The sequence below is a fragment of the Malus sylvestris genome, chromosome 14 (genome assembly GCF_916048215.2).
Source record: "Malus sylvestris chromosome 14, drMalSylv7.2, whole genome shotgun sequence".
Lineage (NCBI taxonomy): Eukaryota > Viridiplantae > Streptophyta > Magnoliopsida > Rosales > Rosaceae > Malus > Malus sylvestris.
In genome coordinates this window covers 2,938,366-2,957,703 of record NC_062273.1, presented here as the reverse complement: position 1 = coordinate 2,957,703, position 19,338 = coordinate 2,938,366, and the positions used below count along the sequence as shown (strand labels likewise).

At 35.9% G+C, this 19,338-nt stretch overlaps 2 protein-coding genes across 2 annotated transcripts; one reads left to right on the top strand and one right to left on the bottom strand.

Moving 5' to 3' along the window:
* The first annotated feature begins 535 nt into the window (after positions 1-535).
* Positions 536-1,064, top strand: LOC126600916 (uncharacterized). Its single transcript, XM_050267620.1, has one exon. It carries the CDS (start codon positions 591-593, stop codon positions 780-782), a length of 192 nt encoding a protein of 63 aa, XP_050123577.1. The 5' UTR covers positions 536-590; the 3' UTR covers positions 783-1,064.
* Positions 1,065-2,181: 1,117 nt separating this feature from the next.
* Positions 2,182-5,451, bottom strand: LOC126600908 (uncharacterized protein At5g41620-like). The gene is made up of 3 exons (XM_050267615.1): positions 4,646-5,451; positions 4,155-4,280; positions 2,182-3,971 (listed from the first exon to the last, which is right to left on the bottom strand). The coding sequence occupies exons 1-3, from the start codon at positions 5,126-5,128 to the stop codon at positions 2,544-2,546; spliced, it is 2,037 nt and encodes a 678-aa protein (XP_050123572.1). The 5' UTR covers positions 5,129-5,451; the 3' UTR covers positions 2,182-2,543.
* Between the last annotated feature and the right edge of the window lie 13,887 nt (positions 5,452-19,338).

Below are 19,338 nucleotides of genomic sequence, written 5' to 3'. Positions count from 1 at the left end.
CTTGTGGTTAAAACTCAAAGTTTTCAAGTAATTTTCATTATTTTTCCTAAGAATGTATAGAAACTCAAGTCTTTTAAAAGACACAACTCTACAAAGAGTCCTAGGGTCGAACCTGTCAGAATGAGTTAGTGAAAAAAGAAATTTGAACTCCATCGTTGTTCAGTCAGGCACAGATAGTGAACAGAGTTGTAATAGTGCTTGAGCTATATATGTGAAATTGAACTTATGAACAGTCCCAGAAATTCTTTATCATCCCTTCATTGGTTTTAAATCATGGTTATGCAACTATTTATAGGAATTGAAATGCCCCTGACGACAACGTAAGTTGCATATGATTGATATGCCAAGAAAATGAACAGTAAATTGCAAAGACTTCTCGTTGAATTGGAACTAGAGTAAACAACAAGGTCAAAATTATCACTCTGACAAAAATAACGGGTCAAAATTGACACAATGAAAATTAACATGGATAAAAGTGAAATTTGGAATAACCCACAGGGATCAACACTGAAATTTAGCCATATAATTATAACGGCGCCGAAAACTGCAAACGCAAAACCGAGAGAGAGAGAGAGAGAGAGGGAGAGAGAATGGTGGTGTGGTCCTACCCACCGACGCGGAAGCAGCTGGCCGTGACGGCGTTCTGTTTCGTAACGGGGGTGGCGCTCTTCGCCATTGGAGCTCACCTATCGCTGGCAAACGTGGGCCCACAACAAGACCGGGTCAAGGCTCGAAGGGACTTCGTCAAAGACCGACTCAGAAAGCTCCTCGATGATGATTGAGATCAAACGGCTGCAGCTGCTTCTGTCTTTCTGTTCGTAAAGAATCAGATTGATAGGGTTTTCAGTGCCTTTTATTTTTCGATTAATGGATTTTATTTTTCCCATTTGTAATTATCATGGAATTGGAACACAAGTAGTTGAGTTTAATTGGTTTGGTGCGTTGAAGAGGGCTAACACAAAAGCTCATATTTGCTGGTTTCTGACCGTCAGATGACGATTGTATTAAATACATGTATAAGTATTTTGCGGATTTCCGATTAGCAAAAGTAGAAAATTGCAGAATGCTGTAGCTATGTAATCTTTTTTGTGCAGATCAAGCCAGCCAACTAGGGGAAGGACTTACTATCATCACGCCCCAACCCGCAGTTTTGGTGGTAGCGGTGTTGGATATGGTTTCAGATTGAGATTCACTTCGGTAATTGCATTACCGCCACCACCAACATCCGAAGTGAATCTCAATCTGGTTTTGGTACAAAACCGCGGATTGGGGAGTGACACTTACCTACATCTCCGAGATGACATTGTGATGTTGCAGACCAATGATACAGTGTTACGTGTTGTAATTATTTTACATACCACTATATTATTAGATTTAGACTTCACAGTGGCGTCCTGTCTATATTATATAATTGATCAAACCAACGTTAGATTTGTTTGTGGAATCAGTCCGACCCAGTCAACCAGGGTAAAGCAAAAAGTTGTACTTATCCTATAATTTGGTTATAAATCTTTGTTTGCTCCCAATTGTTGGCTCGTTTGAACTGTTATTAAAATAGCTGAAAACGCTTTTAGTGAATATGTTTTTTGACCCAATCTTCAGTAAAAATGCAAGTGAATCATGAAAAAACTTAGTGTTTTCTACAAAAAACACTTGAAGTGTTTTTGGAATCTAAAAACATTCTCTTAAACACTTTCAATCATTTTAACTTTTAAATGTATTTCCAAACGAGCCAGCACAATGATCTTCCACCCTTCCCAACTGCACAAGCAGAGAACCCTTCACCCATCTCCGTATAATTCCCTCAAATTATTAGGAATCTCCTGCCTCCGTATACGCAATTGAAAAGCTGTCCTCTAACCATATCCATTAAATTTAAATAAGCGCATAAAATAATATGTGCCAAAATTCTTTGACTGACTAAAAGTGACCTTGGACAATTAAATTTCTTTAGGGTTTATAATTACAGTCAAAAGTTCACTGAATTTGGAAAGATTATTAGGTGTAACCGGTTTTCTAAATTCAAATCGACTGTATATAATTATGCGTTACGTGATGAGAAAGACACATAATTGTAAACATTTGATTAGCGCAAAATTGTTTGTTCACTACAACCAGAAGCACAATGTCCTTTCAAAACACAAAATGTTGCAAAATTACTGTCTAAAAAAACACCAGAAATAAGGTAAATACGGATTACGATTAGCATAAAGGAAAGAGAAACAAAAAAGAAAAAGAAGCAAATATATAATGTTTCTATATAACTGAGACATAAATACTAGAAGCTTTTGTACAGGGCAAGCTCACTAGATTGTCACAGCTTTCTTTGAAAATCCACAGAACAAGCTTCTTATGCGAAAATGGCGTTGGTGTAGCGCAGAATGAGCAGCGATTACTGCAACTTAGCAGCTCCTGGTGATCACAAGCCAAAAGCATCGATGGGCCAAAACGCTGCTTCTCATCATTCAAATCGCCTTCCTCAAAGCATGGCCTTCTACAGCGCTACCCTGCATTTGAGCATCGACCGTGGCAAACAAAAGGCTTCACCGTTTATACCTTCTGCCATTCTGGCCTTCATCTCTCACTTCCCCCAATCTTGACTTCGAACCACTGCCTTGCACGCTGGGAGGCCTATCTTGAAATGTACCGGTAGGATCCCTCGAAGGCCATGGCTGCCCCCATTGCCGTGTGGGACTAGCATGAACTCTAGCAGGTCCAAGCCTAGAACCAGACAACATTTGGTCCCGAATACCCCTTGATGATTTATGTCCTTGCATTTCGTTTGCACAACCTTTTCCTTGCCGTTGCCTTTGCCTCTCCAGTTCAGGAAACCTCTCCCAATCTATCCCGTCTCCTGAATTTTGGAGCCTTTCAGTTTGCATGCCCCATTCCACTCCATCTGATATACTTCTTTGCAAAGAAGTGCTTCTTCTCGGTGGCTTCCCAGAAGTACACTTGCTCCCTTTGATTTCTTCAACATAAGGTGCTGCCCACCTTGGATCACGAGTGGCTGCTGAAGTGTGATTCAAGTTGTAGCTTTCGCTGTTGTTGCCCATACTTAACTCTATGGAATGAAGATCACTTTCAGCAGAATCCTCTTCGCATTCTACTCCGTCTTCAACTTCTCCTTCATCCTCATCTCTTTCTTCATCCTGACGGGAACCAAGATGAGCTCTACTTAGATACGCAGAAATTTCTTCGTCATTCAGATGAGTAGAACTGCGTCCTTTTTCTTTGGTTGCCTTACTTCCCATGAAGGCTTCAAGTTGACTCCTCAACATATCAACGGCTGCATTCTTCTCTTCAAGATGATGTTTTGCCTCTGAGAGTTTCACTTGAGCTCTCTCCTCACGCAACAAGTCAGCAAACAGCATCATCTCCCTTTCCTTCTCAACCTCATCACGAACTTTTGCAGATTCCCTCTTCATTTCCTCTGCTTCATCTTTATCTTCAGTCACATCCCTGGCTAATTCATCACATACTTGTTCCATGATCTCTCTTGTTCTCTTTTCACCTTCAAGTTCTTTTGCCGTATTAACAAGAGAGGCTTTTGTCTCTGCCAGTTCTTTCCCGAGTTTCTTGTTCATGCTTTCGAACCTCCCTCTCAGTCTCTTCTCTACCTCAAGTTCTCCTGCAACAGCCTCAATGGCAGCCTCGACAACTTTATGCTCCTTGCTTTTCCAAGCTGCCTTTTCTTCAGCAAAACACTTCATAAGGTAGTTGATCTCATTCTGGTCCGAGCGTTGTTCTTGGATCAGCTGATTGACCTGTAAACGAGCCCTCTCCAGCTCAGCATGTAACGCTGAGATAAGGGCCATGCTTGACGAAGGTCGATCTTCATTACCCCAAACACGGTTGATAATTTTCAGTAGCTCTTTAGACGTGGTCAAAGCATTACTAACATCTTTCAAACGTGTCTTGGCTCCGGCTGTAGAAGCAGTAGGCGTCTGGGCTCGTGATCTAGTCTCAACCTGTATAACAAAAAATGAGAAGAAAAAAATACTATCGTCCACATTAACTAATCATACAGTTGAAATTCCAATAAACAATCATCTGATTTGAATTAACAAAAGTTAAAATCCGCAGATGTGATTACTTCAAATGAGCAAGAGTGAGGCACACTCCTTCCTGAATAAGGTGGATCACTGACTCACCTCCATTAAGCTACCATTGCCATGAGAATCCAACATTCCAGCATGATGGTCTGTGAGCCTGAGCCGCCTCTGCGAAATGGGCGACGCCCTTCTATGGAAACTACCGGTTCCAGACCGATCCATCCTCTACAAAACGAAAACACACAGCACGAAAAAAATTGCAGTCAATCTCTCAACCGATATGCCTAACAGATGCTGACCAATTTCAAAAATATCAGAAGGATCGAATGTACTATAAATTTAACAAAAAGTTTTCGAATGAGACATAAAACTCCAAATTTACCAAAACGTTACAATCAACTGGCTATCAAACAACAAGATCAAATTGCCGCAAGCATGATGAGTATAAGACATGTATGCTGGGACGAAAAATCTCAAAAAAGATACTTAAAAACTAAAACTTCAAATTAAAACCCAAGCTACATTTTCCATCAAATTCCCGCAAATTTTCTCAGCAACCAAACAGAACTAGAAGCATAGAGAAAACCCACCTCGGAAACGGGACTATGAGACGGATCGGAGAGATGGGGCGGCAGAGAACCGGAGTGCGCCGATCTCGCAATCCTCTCCCTCTCTCTGGCCTTACGATTACGCGCCTCCATCTTCCTCAGCCGCCTCTCGTCCGACCCCTCTTTCACTCTCGGAGACGGCATGTCGTTCATTTCCCAGAGCGTAGCGGCGAGCTTCCTCGCCGACACGGGCTGCTGCTGCTTAGACCTGGCGCCGCCGTTCTGGGAGTAGTTGGGTGAGTCCATGGCTCGCAATGCGGAGGCAGTGGGTGACCTGGAGCTCATGAGCTTCCAAGTGGGCACGGGCGTACTGGATCCGCCCCTCTTCCCAACCAGAATCGCCCGCTTGAATCTGTAGTTCTGGATGATCGACGATGACGACGACGCCGACGACGAACAACCCCGCTTCCGGATTTTTCCAGGGATCATCAGATCCATCCCCAAATTGCTGTGCTGCCTCGGCATTCCAAAATTTTTGAAAAAAAATCAGATCAAAAAGATGGAAACTTGGGAGCTTTGGGTTCAGGGGATACCGAAACCCACCGTTTTGTCCATACCGGAAACCCTAGAGAGAGAGAGAGAGAGAGAGAGAGAGAGAGAGAGAGAGAGAGAGAGAGGGAAGGAGGAGAGAGAGATTTTGATGGCGTCCACTAAGTGGAGAGTTGTAGATTTGATGAGTACAGAGTGTTAAGCTTGCGCAGGGACTGTGTGTAAAGAGGAAAGGAGAGGAAGGACGATGGCGAGAATGATTGCATGAGGTGGGGATTAGGTGAGACTAAAAACGCGGCGAGCAGTAACTGGCGGCGGTGATTCGGCTTTTCTATTGGGATTAATTGTCTTCACCAATCGTGTGGTTGTGGTTTCTACTTGGGGATTTAGGGGTACTTCACGTGAGGGATTAAACAACGATTGTATTCAAAATTTGAAGTTCATTAGTCAAAGTACAATGTGTGGCTACTTAATGATGAGTATGATTTCTTATTCAAAATTATTCATGTTTGACTCATAAAGCTTTATTTTTATGATCAGAAACTGTTCATATTATGAATCACTTTATTAAGATCATCTCTGCAAAAAATGAATTAAAACTAAGTTTGTTTAGTTGATATTGCAACAAATGCATAGACGGTTTGTAATGTTTTTACTAATTATGTTCATTTGTTTTTATACAATTCGATGACTAAACGATCTTAGTTTGACTTTATTTTTTTGTAGATGCGATCTTTATAGAGATTTATAATATAAATAGTTCCAATCATAAACGCAAAGTTTTATAAATCGGCAACGAACATTATTGAGTATGAACTCTTACTCATCCTTTGTGTTCTTAGCGAAATTGAGTGCATTTTTTTTATTTTTAAGCTTTGGGTTCATCATGGAGAACACCTTTTTTTCTTTCTCAAATCTCAATTGTTGAAATGTGAAGAGAAAAAAAATGCAATGTAATTTTATAAGGCTAAGTTTGTGAGAATATGAAAATTGTCAAACACTGAAAAGTAAAGAAATTTTATATGGACTTATAAGAGATTGGACTACTTTTTCTATTAGCGATTAGTTTTAGGACGGACTCTAACTTTCATTTTAACATTGTCTAAATAAAGTAGTCCGCTCATAGTGCATCTTTCTGGTCTAAAGCCACCATGATTGTATAATAAAAAAAAAACTAAAGGAGAATGTGTTGTAGTAACATGTATATTTGGGTTATTGGTTGTTGGCAGGTGCTCACCATGTAGATTTGAGGTTCAAAAACAGTGAAGATCCAGAATGGCTTGAAGAAGTGAGGAAACAAGAGATCAAGATCATTGTAAAAATGGATCTCCCAATACTTACCATGACCTTTCTCAACTATCTTAATCATATCAACACATTCACACTCGATGAAAGTTCATGGTTTGCCTTAAAATTGGCGGCAGAAACCTAAAAGGGCATCACATTTTTCTGTAAACAATGACCCTTTTTTTCTATGCCAGCGATAATGAAGAAGGAGAATTCGAACACAAGATTTTCAGTGCAAGGGTAAATACTCTTAACTGTTAAATATTTGAGTTACAAATTCATTACAAATAATGAATCTTGGGCATGGAAATTTTGAGCATATAATATCGGATGCGAGGTAAAACATTCTTAACTACTTTATCTACAAGCTCATTGCAAACAATGAATATTTTATCTATGATTTAGTTTTGTAGAAAAAAGATTGATCCAAACCCAACAGGAACGAATATCAACAATTCCAACCAAATGAAGTTCGTAAGAAAAATCACATTACAAGGACGAACTAAAGCCTATCACTGTCGGCAAGCCCAAAACAATATTCAGATACACAGATTGTGGGAACCCGTAAGTGGTAATTATTCTTGATAGGTCTTTCTCTTCAATCCATTATTCTGGCCTTAAAACTCTTCTTCCTCTTCTTATTTTAGGCATGTTTATGTAACCGTAATTGGAATCAAAACACGGAATTGATTTCCGATTACGGGGTATATCTTTGTTTACTAAACTTGTGGAGTAAAAGAAAAGGTGGGACCCGCACAAAATTTTGGAATTCAATTCCAAAATTTGGAGGATTTGGATTCCTTAGATTAACATGGTATTTGGATTCCTCATTGTTTGGGCAATCGGAATGACACTTTGGTTCCCTTTATGCCCTTACTTGCTTTTTTTATTTCTAAAATTATCCTTTATAAACACATTAATCTTAGTTTAATTATGCACAATTCCTTACTCTTTTTTTTATTTCCATACTAATTCACATTATGCACAACTCCATGCATATACTGAAGAGAAGAAACTACAACTTGAGCAAGAAAATTTAAATATTAGAGTAAATACTTAAATTTGTATAAAAATAATCAACAAAAGCATTTTAGTGTCTATGAAATAAAAAAGCAATCTAATTTTTTTCTTACTATTATATATTATATCAAATTTTATTGAAAAAAGTATATAAAATATTTAATTTGGGACAAGGACATTTTAGTAATCATACTGGTTTATATTCCGATTTTGCTGAATTAGTAAACAATTTTATGGAATTAGTGTCATTTCTATTATGATTCCAAAATATTTAAGTAAACGACTTCAACAAAAATCCGATTCTAACTTCTCTTCATTTCAATTCCTCCTCAATTTAATTCTTCATATTTTCATTACGGTTACGTAAATGCGCTATTAGACTAGAGTAGTAATATGGCCAGTATTCGAAGGGGAAAAAATAAAAAGGAAGAAGAATTGTGGAAACCCAAAAGAGACAGAACATGTATAGGACAGGTCCAATAGTTTAATGGCATGTCTAACTTGGGCCTGGGATCTACTATACTTTCTATGAAGCCTGCAGTCAACAAAGCCAGTGCCACAGCCCAAAAACCCATTCCATTATGTTAAATTAAATGCCAGGTCCAAGTTATAAAACTTCGGCGAGTGTACACAAACTCAGATTCAATGGCTTAAAAGCACTTGAAAGTACTTCTTCAAAGTCTTACAACTCATAAGCGCTTTTAACGTGGTTTCTGGTGAAAGCATAATCAGAAACGTTTCAAAAGCTTGTTGTCAAACGTAATCAGAAACATTTTTCATCGTACAAAAACCCTTTATAGACACAATCACAAATGAGCCCCCCAATTATTTTGTTACCTGCCTAACAAAGGAGCAGGACGCTTAGACAATTTCCAACCTAAAGGGCTATACATAGTTATGTCCTGAATTATAGTCCTGCAAAAATTATCTTTTAATGAACAATGTCAGATCATACTAATGTACAATCTCCAACCGAAATGGGCTAAATATAGCATCTCTCAATAATTTATTACTTTTAAGTTTATACTTTAAATTTATTGGTAATTTAGTTAAACTACCATTGGATTTTTTCAAATATAGCAGTTGGATTTGAATCAAATATTGCAACTGAGGAGTTGAACCCCAAAAAAGGGCCATAGTAGAGGGCCTACATTTGGCCAGCCTGATGGCCATTTCGCCAGATAATGACCTGGTAGGCTCCATAGAATTATAGTCCAGCTATTGATTAGAGATGAGTCATCTGACAAATCAAATCATTTTTTAGCTTTTAGACTTTTAACCTTCTCTATTAGAGATGACCTTAGTGCAAGAAAACAGATGTAACATAAGACAAAGGAAATGACATGCATGTCAGATAAAGAACGTGCTTATACTAACTGTGGATAATGTGCTGATATCGATTGATGGGGTCCCATTTCGGCTCATTTTCTTCAAAAGTTAGGCAGGGAAGGGATCAAGGGAAAAGGTCGGTTCATTGTTCAAACTTCAAACTTTGGTGCTGTGGGTCTTCTTCCATTTAAGACCATCTTGAAGGTGAAATCTTTCTTCTATGATGTGAAAGTCTTTTTATATAAACATCCACTGGCCTACTTTATTATATGCTAAGTATGATTAACTCAAAACTGGTTGTGTTTATTTGTTATATGAACATTATATGCATCTTTTGATGCATCAACTATCACAATCAGTTTACAAGTGTAACCTTTATTTCATGGTTTTTCTTGATTGTTTTTATTAGCTTTTTGTCATCTCCTGGTAATTGTAGAGTGACTCACTATACCTCGGTATATATAGAGGAACCCAGTGAGACCAACATGATTACACGTCATTTTGTTATCAATTGATAATATTTTGTGACAATGACGAATGCAACGCCGCTGTTCCATTTAAGACTTTTAGGAAGACAAAATTAAGAGCTGCTTCATACCAATAAGTGATAGCAATTCATTTGGCATGCGCGATGACATATTCCATTATTGAATTATTCAGATCAATGTGATGTGAGCTTAGTAGTGACTAGTGAGTCTAGTGACCAATGCAGCCTATCAAATGTCAAAGCCTTAATGGATTTGTTCATATTTTCAATGTCGATCTCATCCTAACCTGGTTGTCAAGAATTCAAGATTGAGTAGCTTGTTATAAACTCTTACAAGCCCTACATGCTTCAACAACATATAAACCACAAATTAGTCTAACACCGACCAATCTAACCACCCTCACAGGTGAAAGGTTTAATACAAATTGTCTAGATGTTATTTTAAAAATCTCTGCCTAACACCGTCTAGGCCCCTCCTAGGCGCTAGGTAGTTGGTCACTGTCTTGATTAGTCCCTAGGTTTTTGAAAATTAAGAACGAACGCTTAGACCTGCTTAGGCGCCCTCCTAGGTCATGCCTAGCCCGGCCAAATCTCGCCTAGGTCGTGACTCACTTACACAAAAAATAGATAACTTTCATTTTTGTATTATGTTTTAATACTTTATAATTCATATGTTATTTTATTTTATAATTTATGGATCCTAATGCAATTATGTATTTTTTTTAAAATATAAGTAGCACTTATTTATACAATATACAATAAAGTTAAATAAATTTGCCTAGGACACTAAGTTCCAACTCACCGCTCAACTAGCGTCTAGCGTCTATATGAACCTTATTATTACTAGTGAAACTTGTCTTGCCCAGTTTTCGATGTAGAAACAGGAGTCCTACGATCTTGTTAACCCATAAGAGAATGCTACCTTTGAGGGGATCCCAAAACGAATCCACACACATGTAGTTTTTTTTTTTTTTTTTTTGAACAAACGATATTATTTACATTAAAAAAAATGGGTGAACTTAGCCTCACAATGGGCTAGCAATAATGTGGTTCAAACTTGCGGCGAGAATCGAATCTAAGACCTCTCACTTACAAGGGAAGAAGAATACCACTAGATAATATTACTAAGTGGTCGTACACAGGTAGTTATTGCTTAATTAAAGAACATGCTAATTTACCACTCAACATGAAGAGGACAATATTGTCTTCTTATATTCTCAACTTAGACATGACGTTATCCTGCTGGCACTTGCCACAAACATGTAATTGATATGTAAATAAGTTCCAACTTTATAGCATAACAATTATCAAAACAGTAGATACCTAACTCATGCACTGCAGTGTACGTAGTGTAACGCATGCTGCTGCTGCTGCTGCTGCTGCAACATTGCAAAGATTTTGCAAGTGCCATATCCCCTCTGAAAGGCAAGTTGACAGAGTCCCTTTCACAACCCATGTCCCATCTTCCTCAAATTCCTTGGCAATTTTAGGGTCATGGCCTCTAGTTGTAGGGTACTTTTCTTCCAGCTTCCCTCTACAAAAACCTACAATATGGTTTATGGTCCCACCCCTATAACTGAAAACCCACCACGCCACCACGGGCCACCACGTCATCCACACACTACAGTGAATTTTTCGGTGCTACAGTATCTCATGCCACGTGTCAGAAACTCAACTGCGTCACCCATGTGCTTCTGATTTTCCATTTTTCACTCCTCTTTTTCCTCTATTTGCTCGAATTCACCACGATAAAAGGGGGAAGGTAAAAATTATTCAGACATGCAGAGACATGCAGTATGCACACCCGATTGGCCTTGTGGGTCCAACTGTTAGGGTCCACTTCGGAAAAGAAAACATTTGATCTCATGGGCCCTGGCCCTCGCATGCCGTTTCTGATAGGGGAAGAGGAAGGGGGAATTGGTTTCATGACCCTCCCGTTTAAGGGCAGACCAGAAAACCAGAGAGTTTGGAGACGTGGACTTCTTCCATACAGTTTTGGATCATGCAGTTTTTTAATTTGTTGATTCCCCAAAGTTCGTGGCTGTGATTGAATTGGTGACACATTGATTTTGCTCCTGCTAATGACATATGCCTTGCCTTGGGAAATTGCTACATTTTATCCATGTATATATATATATATATAACAGCTTTTTAGCAGAGTTTTTGCTGGCGACTAAAAATGAGATGTGTACTCGATGCAGATTTTTATCGTCCCGTTTTTGGTACAGTAGATCGGATTACTGCTAAAAAACAAAGCATTAATTTAGTTTTCTTGGCTTTGAGTTAGTTGGCTGCTTGGAAGTTGGCTAATATATGAATATTTATGGTTGCTTTCTTTGAATATTTTTTGTAACTCTAAAGTCTAAAGTGCCAGATGTTTGATCATGCATGCTTTGTTTCATTGCTGTATTTTTAGTAAGCTCACTAAAAGGGCAGAGAGAGAGAGAGAGAGAGAGGGAGATGGGTGTGATGAGAGAAAACTTTGGTGTTTGGTTTCTGAGATTTTAAATACTCCAAATTGCAGGCCAACTAATAATTTATTGGGAAATTTTATTTTTTGTCTGATGTGTCAGAACTTTTGCTAACTTTTTTCTTGTTGATTTCAGTCCTTTAATGTTCTTCAATTCATTCAATCCGAAGGTCAAAAATTAAGAAAAATTTATAGAAGGTAAAAAGATGGTGGTTTTAGCTAATTTGCATTTGAAATTTTGAAGTGTCCTACAAATAGAAAATTAATTGTCTTGTTTTAAAAGATAGTGATGAAGCAAATTTGAATTTAGTCAAGTTGATTAAAACAGTGTGTTCGCCATTATACAGCCACGTTCCAAGTTTTTAGAGATCTCACCGACTACAATTATTAGGTTAAAAATTCCAGGCAAACCTAAACTTTTCGGAAATATATCATATATATGTTGCATTCCACTATCTATATATAACCGTGACTTATCATCAATTGTCATTTTTAAAAAATAAAAAATATATATTATACTGTACATTAATTAAGGTGGCATCACTAAGAAATTATTAGGTCTGAGAAATCGGCTCCATAAATTTGCAGGTGCGAACAGTTTCCAAAATGTGTGGTCCATTACAAGACATGTATTCTTCATGTGAGGACCAAGGTCCCCACTTTTCATAGACAGCTGAAATTGAAAAGAAAGTTATTTTAATTAATATGAATTCAAAAAGTGTGGGTGTATATAAAATAATACTCATATAATACATATATCTTGTAAATATTATTTTTTTAATTTAAAACGTGTTTGGTATCTTGTTTAAAATTTTTGTCATTTTGTAAAATATTTCTTAAAAACTTTTCTTGAAAATAATTTTATTTAAAATTAAAAAATTTGTTTGGTATGAGATTTGAAATTGTTTTTAAATCTTAAAATTTAAAATGCTCAAAGAGATCCAAAGAGAGGGGTCACAAGAGAGGGAGAAAGTTGAAAGAAAAAAAGAGAGGATCGGAGGAGAGAAAAAGAAGAGAGAGGATCAGAGGAGAGAGAAAGAAGAGAGAGGATAAGAAAAGACATAGAAAAGGAGGAGAGAAATAAGAGAGCTGAAGAGAGGAGAGGGAGAAAGAAGAAAAAGAGAGAGATAGATTTAGAGTGAGAAGGGAGGAAAGAGAGAGAAAAGAAATATGTGGGTTTTAAGTTTAGAAACTTTAAAATTCATTTTGTGCTTTTAGAGAATATGCTATTTTAAGTTAGTCTTGAGTTCAGTTTTTGAAAATAATTTTACCAAACAAGTTTTTAATGCCTTAAAAAATGTTTTTGAGTTTAAAAAGTTAAATTCAAGTAGACTACCAAACAAGCCCTAAGTAATTTTTAATTTTTTTTTTATATAGCTAATGTTTTAAGAATAAACGTATTTAAATTACAGGAGTTTGAACTTGTACAGAAGAAGAGAACACACTGGTTTCATCAACTTAACGGATAAAACTTCTTATTCGCCAAATACAGATTTCTTGGTCAAAATTGTATCTTGAAGTCTACAAAATAATTTGTGATGAAGTTAGGGGAAAAACCAAACATTCGTTTTATACTTTCGATCAATTTATCCTATCAATTTACATCATGCATGCATGGTCGTGTATTGGGATTCAAATTATTCTTAAACGCAGCATGCTAATGTTGATAAGGTTGTTAATTAATTTTTTTAAAATATTGGTTTTGTCACTGAGTCAAATAATTGAAAAGTGAATATTGTAGCTTTGAAAAAGACGGGAAATATCTGGAAGTTTGCCACCAACTTGGTATATCCCAGATGGTTTTCCGTTCCCATGCATGTTGGTTTATATTGGGTAAAGTATGATCATCATATGCCACATGTTGTAATTCCCAGAAAAAGGAGGAGTGAACAAAAAAAAAAAAAAAATATTATTGTCTATATTTCAATGTTCCGGCACACTGAAATTTTTTTCTTATTCGAGGCCCGAGTGAAGCAAAAACCATTCGTTTGTCTGAAAGCTCTCTAATCGTGGCTGAAAAATGTAAATAATTATGTAAATTTATGTATCTCTAGTGAAGCAAAAATCACTTTCACATCTCTGAAAAATGTGAATGTAAACATGATGTTTATGTCTTCCCAATTCCATTGCAAATGTCTTTATTTGTATTTTGTTTGCAGTTTATTTGGATTTTAACTTTTATTTCATGTATTTTTTTCTTGAGTCGTTATAGTTTCGTTTAGTTTTCAGTTAGTTCAAAATTCTGATTTTTTTTTTTTTTTTTTTTTTTTTGTGAACGAACTTGGGTTTTCAAAACTTTCAATTTTAATTTTCATGCTCATATTAGAGTTTAGGAAGTGTTTGATTCTAGGTTAAACAAATCAAATTAAAGATCTTCATGCATGTTTTTTGGTGCTTTGTCAACAAAACCCTAGAACATGAACAAGTTAAACAAATCAAATCAGTTTTGTATATGATCTGAAACCTACTGTTACAAGCTTTGAACTTCCTATGATTATTCATGTCAAAATATAAAATTTATGAGTCAAAACTTAACGTGAAGTTCATATATTTTACATGGAAAACCAAAACTTGTAAGGAATTTTGCCTCGTTTAACACACAAAAGTGAAAACTCTGTTATATAGATGCCTTCGGTGCAACTTGGCCTATATAAAAATAACAGAGGACTCATTTCTAGTTTGGTTTAAAATTCACTACAAACCAATAGCTAGGGAGGAAATTTTCCTTGTCCTTTTTTTTATACAATGTGATATGTACAATGGCGGATTCAGGATTTCAAGATTGGAGGGTCCCAAGATAAAAGTTCAAAAAATAATATTAGACTAATTTGGTTTCATATCGCTATTTTCTATTGAATTTCGTTCATTGAATAAATCAAGATTAATCTCAAAGGTAATAAAATCAACAAATTCTCTTTAGCAACATAACACAATTAGTGACTCTACAAAGATAAAAAATTGTTAATGTAACATATATATATATATATATTATTAATTGGGAGTTGGGACTAGAGTTTATGATTATATGAAATTGGAAGAATTTAAATTAGGCAACTAAAGGCAATGAAACGGCAAATGATGGTGGGGGATAAGGTAACTTGAGTTTAAAGTTAGAAGACAATTAGAGCTGGGAGTTCTTAAATATAATTTGGGGATACTGAAAAGATCGAGGTTCTCAGGGCTCTGTAGAGAAAATGGAGATACTTTAATTTTTAAATTTTTTATAATGACTTGGCTCAAAAACGCTGTTGTTTTGGGTAGGACTTTTAAAACAAAAATTAAAAACCTCTTCTTCTTCATCATCATAAGCACTACTGCCTGCACATCCATGGAGGCAACAAGCCTCTCCGCTGCACCTGCCCAAATTGTTGGAGGGTCCCGAAGGTCGATCATAAGTGTTTCTTCAGGTTTCCAAAGGATCTCGGGACCTCCTGGCTCCCTATATGGATCCACCAATGGATACATATCCTCGGTTAATGCTTCTTTTTGGGCCATGCAAAAGATGAGTGTGGCGGCCGAAGATGAAAATGTTTCGTTGGATGTGTGGGCACACAAGAAAGGACAGGGTTAAAAACGAGGATATTTGAGGTTAAACCGGAGTGGCCACAATTGAACATAAGATGAAAGAAAATCAATTAAAATGATTTGGACATGTGAACCAAATACCTATAGATGCTTCGGTTAATTAGAAGATGCAATTATGAGACACACACTCATGGAAAAAAAGGGTAGGGGAACACCTAGAAAGACTTAGAAAGAGATTCCAAGAAAAGACATAAAGTACTTGGAGCTAACAGAAAACTTGGTCTAAAATTAAGGTGTTCTAGGATGTATACAGCCGACTCCGTTTAGTAAAATAAGACTTTGTTGTTCATATATATGCTTGATTGTAGAATAGATTCTCTCGATTAATTGTCATGCAACTAATCTATTATATATAAAGAGAATGGAAAAGGTGAATAGCGATTTGGTGTCACCATGCTTCAACAAAAAGATTTGGATAAAAATACCCCCAAAACAAAAAACTTCAAATGCATTCCAAAATAATACATCAAATACAGTAGGGGCATTTTTGTCATTTTAACAGTATTTCTTTAATAATTTACTTTTTGGTGCTTTTTTTTAATTAGTACCTCACAATAAGCTAACAATAATGTGATTCACTTTCTTTATTTTTAAACACGTTCAAAACATCTTAAGAAGCGTGTAATACCGATTATAAAAAAGGTTATTCGCACGCGGATAACAATGTGATTAAATAAGTTATCAAATGATTATTTTTTTTTAACAAACGATATTATCTGCACTAAGGGAGAGGCTGTGGGCTTAGTTTCACAATAGGCTAGCAATAATGTGATTCAAACAATTATTTATTAAATATTATTTTCTCTATTTTTAAACACGTTTAAAACATCTTAAGAGGCGTGTAATGCTGGTTATAAAAAAAAGGTCTTTCGCACACAGATAATAATGTGATTAAATTAATTATTAAATGAGTTTTTTTTAAATTAATGATATTATCTATACTAAGAGAGGGGTGGGCTTAGCCTCACAATAGGCTAACAATAATATGATTCAATCAATTGTTTATTAAATATTATTTTCTCTATTCTTAATGTAAATTCTATAGAGACCGATTTTATTATATGAATTCAGTTGCTTTAATTGGTTTATGAGTGGTTTCTTCTAGCATGATCTAAAATTATTCATTTACTTCAAATATTTGACTTTTCCTTTGTTAATTTATGCATATAAATATATTTAAAATGTGTAAGTTACGAGTAGCATGCCGTGATTCAAAAAATACATTTTGCATACGCATGCATGAAGGCTAGTCAGTTAAGAATGTGATATGAGAACAAAATAAGAATCAGACATTTATGAAACAGTATAAATTAGGTGCCATGCATGCATGTCCATTGAATTAGAAATATAAGTTGAATAGAGGATGTGTATCAACCTTGAGATTTTGATACATTGTTTGTGGCCTTTGAGTCGGTACGTACCTGTTTGCCAGTTTGGCCAGTCCTCCCTCCTATATTAATCTACTACTGATGCATCTGAAGAAGCATCAGCATCAGCCACATACGAGTGATTAAGCATTCCTGATTAAACTATATAATATGCATTCCTGATTAAACTATATAATATTCAACTGTAAGAACACTCCAATCCAGTACATGTACAAGTTTAACATTTTTCCAGAAAACCCAGCTTTTTACCTGACAAATATCTGATCATTATTTCCTTTTCTTTGAAATATTTTTCACAAGAAAACAAAAGAAAACTGAGCGAAAATGTCACGGTGTTCTTTAGTATATTTTAAGAGTTTTAATAAGGGGAGTGCTATCCACACATATCATTTTATTTCTTACACACACCTTATTTTATTTCTTACACACATCTTGTTAATTTTTATCCATTGATTTTTTTCAATTTATTTGATCCGAAGGCCAAAAATTAGAAAGATGTGTGAAAAGTAAAATGAAATGTGTGAATACCACACCCCTTTAATAATTAGATCTTGATTATTATATTATTAACAAAAAAAACTAACAGTTAAAAATACAGAGTAAAACATGTCGAAGCATGCTAGAAAATTCCAGAGCTGAAATTGCCTAAGGAGTACAATATATGATGAATAAATGATTTTTTTCTTTTCTTTTAAAAAAAAAAAAAAAGGACAACAGATAGTAAGCCACTCTTATCCACATTTTCCAGACCCGAAGAGATTATAAGGAATTTCACTCTACCCATAGTCGAGTAAAATCACAAACTTAGAGCATCCAAATTCTTTTTGTTTTTAGATAAGAGCATTTATACAGGGCAGACCCCAAGAATTTGAGGGCTTTAGGCAAGCCTTGGAATTGGGACCCTAAAGAGCATTAATGGCTGAAGCTTTATACACTAATATGTAAAAAAAAAAAATTTGTTAAATACATTAAAAAAAATATATTCCTACATCAAATACTGTTAAAAACTAATAAAAAAATATATACAAACACTACTTATATATTACCGTTGAGAGGCCAAAAAAAAAAAAAAAATCCTTTTAGATTTGGTTTTCTATTTGTATTTGGATGTTTGTTGGGAGTCTTCTGGGCTATATAGCGTGACCCTTTTAGTTTTACGACCTACTTCGAGTTTCGAACCGAGAACATGAAGCAACCACTACACCAGTTCCACTGCTCCAACATGTCATCTATCTTACTTTCATGGTATTTATAATACAAATAGATATATTAAAAAATTTTGGAGCCCAATAAATCGGAGACCTTAGTTAGGTCTTATTTGGCTACCTTCAGGGCCGGCTCTGCATTTATAGTATGAAATACAAATTTGAAACATAGAAATCACATCTAATTTACAATTACGATAGATGTGAATGTAGTTATTGGTCCAATAGAAGGAGATGCAATGCTTTATAGTTTCACACTTGTCGGATTTGTGCGTGTAAATATTATGTGAATTAAGAAGAACATCAATATAATTAGTAGTAATCCAAAAACGGCCTTTTATCTCTGAAACTGGGCAGAAATCAATGCGAAAAAGAGTGGCCTGGACTTTAGTTGGGGTGGGGAACGAGGAAGGAGGCTCAAAGTCTCACGGATTGCTCTTACAAGAACCAGGTGGTGTACGTCTTTTTACTTGGGAATTGAAAAATTCCCAGAAATCAAAAAATATTAAGGGTTTCTCCATGTATATCAAAGGCCCCTCTTGTTCCCTGGTCTCTTTGAACAAGATAAACTATTTTTTTTATTAAAATATAGATATTAATAAATGATTTTCCAGAATATTAATTTTCAGAAATATTAAATATGTTTGCAGACGAATTATGCATTACATGGCAGAACCTCGCCTCGCCCAGTGTATAGGTTTCTTTATGGTCAAGGATTCCAGCACCTGGCCAAACATAATCTTTGAGAGATACTTATGAAAAAGATTTCAGGGAAGTTTCTTCCTTTTACGTAACAGGTGTATATTTGCAAGATAGTCGAAATTTCAACATCTGTATACTTTAGTTTAAATTTGATATTTGTGTTTATTTACTATATAAATGTCGAATTTTACACGTGTTATTAAGGGATCCACATGAAAATTAAAAATTCAAAAAAAAAAAATTATTTAAAGAAAAGTTATAAAAAAAAAAAAAAACCAAATCCCATTCGTCTTCCCTAGAATCCCTACATGTGCCCGCCCTCCCACCCCTCATCACCCACCCCTTCCCCCATCCCCCATCACTTGCAACCACTTCCCTCCCCACTACGCCTCCATCTCCGACGAGAACCTCCCTACCGAGGTCTTCCCCCAATACAATAGCAAAACTCGCCAGCAAAGTAGCTTCGTGTCGGAGCTCGTCGAATTGACGTTTGGGGTTCGTCTGTGGTCAGATGATATATCATCGATAGAAAATAAGCACGTTAATTAATGCTTAGGTAATAATCCAATTATGAACAACCATACCATTTATTTGCAAATTCTAATTTAAAAATTTGAACTCTCTAGCATTATCCTCTTTCTTCTGTTCAAAGTTTTGAGCTTTCCTTTGTTAAGCGGTTCTTGGCCTTCCATCGTTTGACCGGTACTGCGTAA

What these genes read in the sequence shown, in the direction of transcription:
- LOC126600916 (XM_050267620.1), top strand. Translation starts at nt 591, where the DNA reads ATGGTGGTGTGGTCCTACCCACCGACGCGGAAGCAGCTGGCCGTGACG.
- LOC126600908 (XM_050267615.1), bottom strand. Translation starts at nt 5,128, where the DNA reads ATGCCGAGGCAGCACAGCAATTTGGGGATGGATCTGATGATCCCTGGA. An exon ending in CTCATAGTCCCGTTTCCGAG is followed by an intron (nt 4,281 to 4,645) that starts GTGGGTTTTCTC and finishes TTCGTTTTGTAG; the next exon opens with AGGATGGATCGGTCTGGAAC. An exon ending in GCAATGGTAGCTTAATGGAG is followed by an intron (nt 3,972 to 4,154) that starts GTGAGTCAGTGA and finishes TTTGTTATACAG; the next exon opens with GTTGAGACTAGATCACGAGC.